The sequence below is a fragment of the Anguilla rostrata genome, chromosome 15 (assembly GCF_018555375.3).
Source record: "Anguilla rostrata isolate EN2019 chromosome 15, ASM1855537v3, whole genome shotgun sequence".
NCBI classification, from domain to species: Eukaryota; Metazoa; Chordata; class Actinopteri; order Anguilliformes; family Anguillidae; genus Anguilla; species Anguilla rostrata.
In genome coordinates, this window is record NC_057947.1 from 20736168 (window position 1) to 20745016 (window position 8849).

The window sequence follows — 8849 nt, forward strand, 5'->3', positions numbered from 1 at the left end:
ATGTCTTTCTAAATGGGGCTGTTGCATCGACCAGCCTGCTGATCACATTTTTTTTCTGTTCCTGCCTGCTGCTTCCAAAAAGCAGGCAAGAGGAAGCCATTAAGCAGCCACTTTTACTGCTTCTGTGGTCAGTGGTGGGATGGAATGGCTTTGTGCAGTTCACCATACTTCTCTCTGTCTGTCTGGTATTCTCAAAAATAAATATGGACTCGGGATTTGTCATTGGAATACGGACCTTACTGTGCTTGAGCATTTTCCTCAACTTGTCTCCCCCTGCATGGCTGAGCGTCTTCTACCACATCAGAATCGTCCCTGCCCAGCACGCCTTCTTCATATGGATGAAGAGGAACCTCAAACCAGTAGTTTACTGGGGTTTGGCCATTGACAGGGTCCTTATTTTGTGTGACAACATCATCAAATTTAAGTGGCTTCTTTCACTAAATGAGTGGTTAAAAGTACAAAATGGAACCTTTACTTCAGCACTTTTAAATGACTCTGAGGCTAGTGAAATAAATGAAGTTATCATTGTAGTATTATATATTGACGTGTTCTATTTCATTATTTGTTTAATTGTAATGACTTCATCCAGCTGTGCCACGGTGCTGTACTTGTGGAAGCACATAAAGACGATGCAGGCGACCCCTAGCAGCTCCTTCTCCAGCCCCCACCTGCAGAGTCAGTGGAGGGTCACCATCACAGGCATCATCCAGGCTGGACTTTCCATCTTCAGCTTGCTGTGTACTATCTTGCACTATTTTCTTCCTGAATCAGTAGAATTTGAAATTCAGTGCACAGTCATTTCCTTCTTCTCCTTGGGCACCATGATAAACTTTGGCTTTGGACAGACCCTGTTCCGGCAGCGGGCAACTGATCTGTGGAACAGAGCTGTGCAGAGCACTCAGCTGTGTGAATACTGAGAGATAATGATTGTTATCATACAATTATTTTACATTTTTGTTTATTTTTATGTGGCCTTCTTTATTCTAAACATGAGAGGTGGAAACAATCATTCTGATTGACGCAATTTCATGCAATTGATGTATATAAGGATTCTCCTGGCATACATGAAGTATAGGGGTTATAAGTGAAAGAATATGTTCCATGAGCTTTGAGGACATGTATAAGTTTCCTTTTTGTACTGGAGTGTATTACAGTAAATGCAATAATGTGGCTGCACCCGGCAATGCATGGGGTGACACAGCTCAGGAGGTAAAAGCGGTTGTCTAGCAGTCGGAGGGTTGCCGGTTCGATCCCCGCCCCGGGCATGTCGAAGTGTCCCTGAGCAAGACACCTAATTCCTCTGGTGAATGAGAGGCATCAATTGTAAAGCGCCTTGGATAAAAGCGCTATATAAATGCAGTCCATTTACCAATAAGAGTTTAAAAAAGTCTTTAGTCTTATTTCAAACACAGTTTTTAAAGAGCATAACAAAAAAATAACAATGTGGCTCATCTGTGAAACTCTGTGATCTGTGATCTCAGCTGTGTAGACATAATGTGGGCCTTCAGTAATCTTGTGCTTCAAAGTTTTCCAGAGAATATTTCCAAAATCTTATTTTGTATGTCAACCTTTTTATTAATTTCCTTAAATTAAATATAACTAAATTAAGGTCGTTCCATATTTTCCCCAGGTATACTATGTTGCTGATAGTATACAAGGTTATACAAGGTTGTTTGACCTATGCATATAGGTCAAACAACAGTCTGCACACTGCAAGGCCTCCATTTAATAATTTAATGTACCAAATGAGCACCATTTTAGGCACACAGGCCCTTCCTCAGACTTACAAACTGTTGTTTGATTTATCGTAGCTTTCATTGCTGTTCCATCCAGCTACCCGCCCTAATTAAGGACTGCAGATGCATGTGCCAGCACTCTCCTAGTCTATGCAATTGCACATACATAATGTATAAGACATATGCTGGCTGGAGCTTGCAAAATGAACTAGAAGTCTTTTCTAAGTTCAGAATACTTAGACAGAGATATTACCTTTCTAAATAACATTAATTTGTCAAAGCTACTTATATTTCACAATTCTGTTTTTACAATTATACCTATGATCATAAATTGACTTTTGTTCGTGATCAAGAGAGCTAATTGCACAAATGGCTACTTTTCACAAATAAAAAAAAGTACCTACCTGGTGATGTTTTAATCTTCTACCTGCTGACATACACTCTAAAGATGTGATAGGGATAGATCTGTATACCACTTTACATTGGTATTGCATATTTTATATGCATGTTTTCCATTAATATGGGTCTACTATTGTTACTTGGTTGAAAATGTGTGCACTTGCTGACAGAATGTCTTCCTATTTGATAGATAGATAGATAGATAGATAGATAGACAGACATGCTGTCATAACAACATATTATTGTATATGCCCTGCATGTCGTGGTTTATATGTTACATAAATACCATATGTACTGAGCATACAAACACACATTCAGCAATATAAACACTGAACATACCAATTTAAACACCACACAGGCTGGGATTCAATCAACATTTGTCCTTATCTTACAATTATAAGATTGACAATTAAAAGTAATCCCTAAAATGAACTGACCAAACGCAGTATTCGAAGAAAATTTGTAGTGATTGAGACAAAGTTAAGGATAAATTCAGATTGACTTCATGCCTGCGAAACTAATTTGAGACTATTCAATCAAAGAATCTGAAGCATCATATTCCTCCAATGCAATCAATTTTTAAAGCTAAATCTTGTCATCATTGAAGTTGCAAAACAGTTTTTAAGTAAGAAATTAAATATTGGCATTCATATGAACGTTGTGGTCAAATGTTGACTGAAGCCAGGCCAAAATCTCTTTTAATTTCTATTAGTAATGTTTAGGTATCCAGGGCAGCCCAGGACAGCAGTACGGTATCAGTACTACCCCACTCAGAATATACCTGAACATGCAGGTGAGCTCAAACTACATCTGTGCTCCGTCTATGATCCTGTTTTTAAAGACTCAACTTACAATTTACACAGTTAAACCCCCTAAATCCAAACTGACACCTGTGGGAGAAACTAACAAGATGTAAACCAAGGTTTCTGAAGAATCCAATGCTTCCTTAATTTTATATGTCTTACAATATAATTAACCAGGGTGGCACGGTGGTGCAGTGGGTAGCACTGTTGCCTCACAGCAAGAAGGTTGTGGGTTTGGATCTCAGCTTAGGGCCTTTCTGTGTGGAGTTTGCATGTTCTCCCTGTGTCCGCGTGGGTGCTGGGATGAGCTCCAGCAACCCCGCTGAGGATAATCAGGTAGAGATGAGGGATGGATGGAATATAATTAACCATTTAATTACATAAAAGCAACTTACCAAACACAGGTACCATTTTCCTGTTTAAAGCCATCTTCACATTCTGTGAGAAAAATACAAAAAAGATTAGCATCAAAGCCATGCAGAAGTATTGTAGACGAGATGGAGAGCATGACTGTCATTAAGGAAAACGTACACAATATCTGATCAAAATTAACTCATGCTCTAGATGGATTGGAAATGCGTCACATCAATTCCTGATTGAGTTTAGTGTCCCCTCAAAAGAAATCAAATTTATACTTAACCCCCTTTTTTGGCTGCAACAGAGGGAAATAGTTCTAGCCCTTGCACCAAAAGGAGGAGGGTACTAAAGTGAAAAAATCAACAAAGTACTTGCAAAGCAGGAAGTGTGAAGCATCTGAAAACAAACAATTGGTGGAGTTCTCATATGCCCACTGATACAAACCAATCGTGTTTTGGTGTGGGGAATAGATTTGGTGGAAAGGCCCAGCCATAATGGGAATCTCAATGTTCTGTCACTACTTACAGATACTGCACCTGTGCATAGCCCACCCACAACCAGCACCTACCTCTGCAGGTCAGGTCTTCAATGTTGTGTTTGAAGTATCCGGCGTGACACTGGCAGGAAGTGGTGCCATCAGCGTCAGTGCAGTTGGTCCGCTCTGGGTCACACTGGGTCCCCATCGCAATACAGAGACTCACTAAAAAGGAACACTACAAAATAGCATGTTTTCCACTGCTTTATAAGAGTGTAGGGGAGGTGCTGACGGTACACACCATGTTATGACTCAACCAGGCTTGTTGTTGTGAGGTGTCTAGTTCAGCACATTCTGACTTATAGGGAATGTATCACAGCGAGCGATAAAAGAGTAAAAGAGGTAAACACCCCTGAGAGGGAAAAATTAGTAGGACAAAGAGATGCGATAACATCCCGAAAACCAAACAGCGGATGAGGGAGGATATTTGCAACTTCCTGCAAAGCATAACACGCACCCATCCACCTACACAGACAGGCCACATTTCTTGTGAGTGGGGACATGGACTTTCCTATCTGCAGATCAAACTGCAGAAACAGAGTGGGTGTGATGCAAGGCTGGGGAGGGCCTTGGCATCACAACATGAATAGCCAAAACAAACTCAAAATAAAACTTTGGCTTGCCATCTTTTCTTGCACAAAAACAACAAAAAAAAAAACTACTCAAAAAGCCTTCAAAATGAAAATGCGTCACAGGAGAAATGAGCAACGAGTCTTCCCCAGAAACTTTGGGGTCAGAGCACCAAACACAGCTCAGCCGGTCCAAACCCCTCTCTCCCAGGCCTGACAAACAGGCCCTTTTTATTAGACCCAGAACTTATGGGCCGCAGCTGTAGTGATTATTATGTCATACCTGTGAGTAGGGCCTGTTGCCCCCTAGTGGAAAGCACCAAAATTTCCTTCCTGGCGTCACAGTGGGTTTTTGTCAGAAGTGCGAATGTAGTACAAGAGCAGTAACAGTAATTTTATTTCCCAGGGAACATTTATTAGCAAGTCAGTACCTGAGTAACTAAAGGAAAATTTAAAAGCTGTCAGGAATAAAAATAGGCCAACTAATTTGAGTATTCATTTTTCAAAAAGCATCATGTTCCTACATTGCATCACCAATTAATTAATCATGTAACCTCATCTCAACAGCACAATAGCACTCCTTTGCAGGAACACCTTCACAAGGACTAGATTTGAATTTCTTGTGCTTTCCAGGTGCTCGCAATGAAAACAAAGATTATAATGGCCATAGCATTTTTGCATGTAACCTATACACATATTATGTAAATGCTGCAAAATGATCGCATGCAAAATTAATCTGTTTTTAAGACTGCTTCTGAATATAAATGATGTGTTGTGCTTATATTATGATGGAAACAAGGTTCCAAATACCTGGGTGCAGCTACTAAGGAAGTGGCAATGAGCTGTGGTTCAGCTAATGTTAAGGGACATTACCTATGAGTATAGATAGCCAGCTTGCTAGCATCAATTGCTACTGCTTAGGCCTTTTTGTCTTGTCTGTGACAGACAAGACTGCAAACTTGTCAGGATTAGTAAATGAGGGAGACAGTTGCTAGCCACAAACAAGCTGCCTGCTTTACCTTGTCTGTAACTAGGACCTACCTATCGGAATAATCATGAGCCATCTACCCTGGCATGACTGTAGACCATCTCACCGTCAAACATCTTTTATTTCAGGCCTTTGAGGCTAAAGGATTGAAATATTTCAGCATGTTGCTGTAATTGGTGAAAAAGTGTTATGTGATCTAATATCTGCTCTAATTGGTAGTTCTCATGAAACTGAAGTAAAATCATGGGGCACAGCCTTTGGGATGGAATCAGTGAAAAGCTATTACTGTGGTGGCTCTTGAAACAGCTTGAACATTGACTTTAAATGGGCGCATTAATCAAATGAAAAGGTGCCATGGCACATTGGGATCCATGTCAGACATTTAAAGCACAAAAATTCTAAATTTAGCACCTGAGTTATGTTATAGAGATAGTGAGACTAGAGTAGAACCATCAGCTTGGCAGATTGTGCTGTTGCCACTAAAACGTAAAATTGTAAAATGTGCGTGTGTGCATGTCTGTGTGCACACTTGTGTGTGTGCGTGTGTGTGTACGTGTATGCGGAATTTAAATGGATATAAAGTTTTAAGGAATAAGGATGAATGTTCATGGAGAATGTCAGGGATTCGGGGGGTTGGACCCAGGCGCAGAGTAAAAAAACACGGGAGACTCTAAAAGGAAAATTCAAACAAAGACTTTACTTAATAAAAAAACAGGGAACAAACAAAAGGCCACGAGGGGAAAAACCACAAACACAAAAAGATACTTAAGAACTGAAAAAAAACAGAACAGAACACGGGCAGGGCGGAACACAGGCAGGACAGAATACGGGCAGGCGGAACACACACAAGCAGGAACGCAGGCAGGAAAGCAGGCAGAAACACAAACAGAAACACAAGGAACCAGCACCCGAGTCAGGGAGACAAAGGACTTAAATAGACTCAAAACCAACAAGAAACAGGAGGGCACAATTAACAATCAAACCAGAACAGGGTGGGAACAACGAGATACAAGCAGAAACAATAATAAAATAATTGAAAGCAATAATTGGGATGGCAAGTATGCCATCCCGCCAAGTTACACCTTGGCGGGGGCATGCCCCATACCTATACAGCACCGAGAGTTTGGCACTTTTCAGGTACAATTAACCAACAGGGGACACAAAACAGAAGTGCTGCCATCTGGTGGCCCAACAGGGAAAAACAGAAACAGAAACACAGAACCATGACAGAGAAGCTTTCATTTGCAAGTGATTTGAATGCGATTTGCAATGAAAGGTTAGAACAGCTGTGATGATCAAGATTCTTTATTTCCTCTCTATGATCTATGATTTATCTAATTTAAAATAAAAGTAAGCTTAGAATGAAGTGTGTGTGCCAGTAAAATTCTGAGCCAAAAACAATAATAGAATGGCTTCAATTTCTCATAGATTCCTCCATGCATTATCACCTAAGATCTGAAATTATGAAAGTGCATATTTTTATACAAAAATATACTGCATATATTTGAATACACATTAATAAGTGTTCTTCAGTATATGTAGTTGTAAGCACACATTGCAGAGTAGAAATGACATTTAATAACTGTATTACACAAACCATACAGTAGCTATAATTTAATATTTTACTATAACACATTCTGCATATTTAGGGTTAAAACCTACTCGTTGAGGTGCATGCTGTTGCTGAAAATACATCCTGATCTGACTTCACCCAACCCACTTGAGCTTTGGTTCTCTAATTCTGGTCTAGGCATTTTAATTGAATATTGTGTTTTCAGAAACACACCAGTGTATGGGATGGACAATGAGTCTTGAAATGCAGCTTGCTGCTGGGCTGAAATTAAAGCTTTGAAGTTCTGGTATTACACACACGACTGTTTTACATAGGCAGATTCATGTCGAATGCAAATGTGTCTGTCTCTGTTTGCATTGTATCTTGGACACCTGAAAGCACAATAAATTCCAAGTTAGCACACGAGGTCATTCGATAAAGAGAGACCTGAGCACAACAGAGTTAAGGTGGAACTGGCTTGATTGAAGTCTACAGCATGGGCCTCCTGATGGATGACAATACATATGTCCCTCTAAATGGGGCTGCTGCATCAACCAGCTTGCTGATTACATGTTTTTTCTGCTCCTGTCTGCTGCTTCCAAAAAGCGGGCAAGAGGAAGGCATAAAGCAGCCACTTTTACTGCTTCTGTGGTCAGTGGTGGGATGTAACGGCTTGGTGCAGTTCACCATACTTCTCTCTGTCTGTCTGACATTCTCAGAAATAAATAAGGAACCGGGGTTTGAAGACAAAAAGTGGTACTTACTGTGGTTGAGCATTCTCTTCAGCATGTCTCCCACTGCATGGCTAAGCGTCTTCTACCACATCAGAATCGTCCCTGCCCAACGTGCGTTCTTCATATGGATGAAGAGGAACTTCAAACCAGTAGTTTACTGGGGTTTGGCCATTGACAGGGTCCTTATTTTGTCTGACAGCGTGATTACTGTTGCATACATTTTTTCACTAGAGGACAAAGGGCCTAAACAACAAAATGGCAGCGTTACTTCAGCATCTGTCAATGATTCCGAGGCTGACAAAGGCATTGAGAATGTCAGGACTGGAGTTGAAGCGTCCTATTTCATTCTTTGTGTAATTGCAATGACTTCATCCAGCTGTGCCACGGTGCTGTACCTGTGGAAGCACATGAAGACGATGCAGGCGACCCCTAGCAGCTCCTTCTCCAGCCCCCACCTGCAGAGTCAGTGGAGGGTCACCATCACAGGCATCATTCAGGCTGGACTCTACACCTTCAGCTCACTGTGGATTATCCTGGACTATTTTATTCCTGAATTCGTAGATTTTGAAATTCTGGGCACAGTCATTTCCTTCTTCTCCGTGGGCACCATGATAAACTTTGGCTTTGGACAGACCCTGTTCCGGCAGCGAGCAGCTGATCTGTGGAACAGAGCTGTGCAGAGCACTCAGCTGTGTGGATTCAACAGAGCATGAACGTAGCTTGCAGATCACATTTATGCATTGAATACTGAGAGATAATGATTGTTATCATACAATTATTTTACATTTTTGTTTATTTTTATGTGGCCGTCTTTATTCTAAACATGAGAGGTGGAAACAATCATTCTGATTGACGCAATTTCATGCAATTGATGTATATTAGGATTCTCCTGGCATACATGAAGTATAAGGGTTACATAAGGGAAAGAATATGTTCCAAAAAGCTTTGAGTACATGTGTAAGTTTTCTTTTTGTACTGGAGTGTATTACAGTAAATGCAATAATGTGGCTGCACCCTGCAATAAGTTAAAGTTTTTAGTCTTATTTGAAAAACAGTTTTTAAAGAGCGTAACAAAGAAACAAAAATTTTGTGGCTCATCTGTGAAACTCTGTGATCTATGATCTCAGCGGTGCAGACATGATGTGGGTCATCAGTAATCTTAAGCTTCAAAGCTCT

At 40.6% G+C, this 8849-nt stretch overlaps 1 protein-coding gene across 1 annotated transcript; it reads left to right on the forward strand.

Annotated features, from left to right (window-relative positions):
• Positions 1 to 575: 575 nt before the first annotated feature.
• Positions 576 to 8386, forward strand: LOC135241288 (uncharacterized). The gene is made up of 2 exons (XM_064311544.1): positions 576 to 904; positions 7873 to 8386. Exons 1-2 carry the CDS (start codon positions 576 to 578, stop codon positions 8384 to 8386), a joined length of 843 nt encoding a protein of 280 aa, XP_064167614.1.
• Positions 8387 to 8849: the final 463 nt, after the last annotated feature.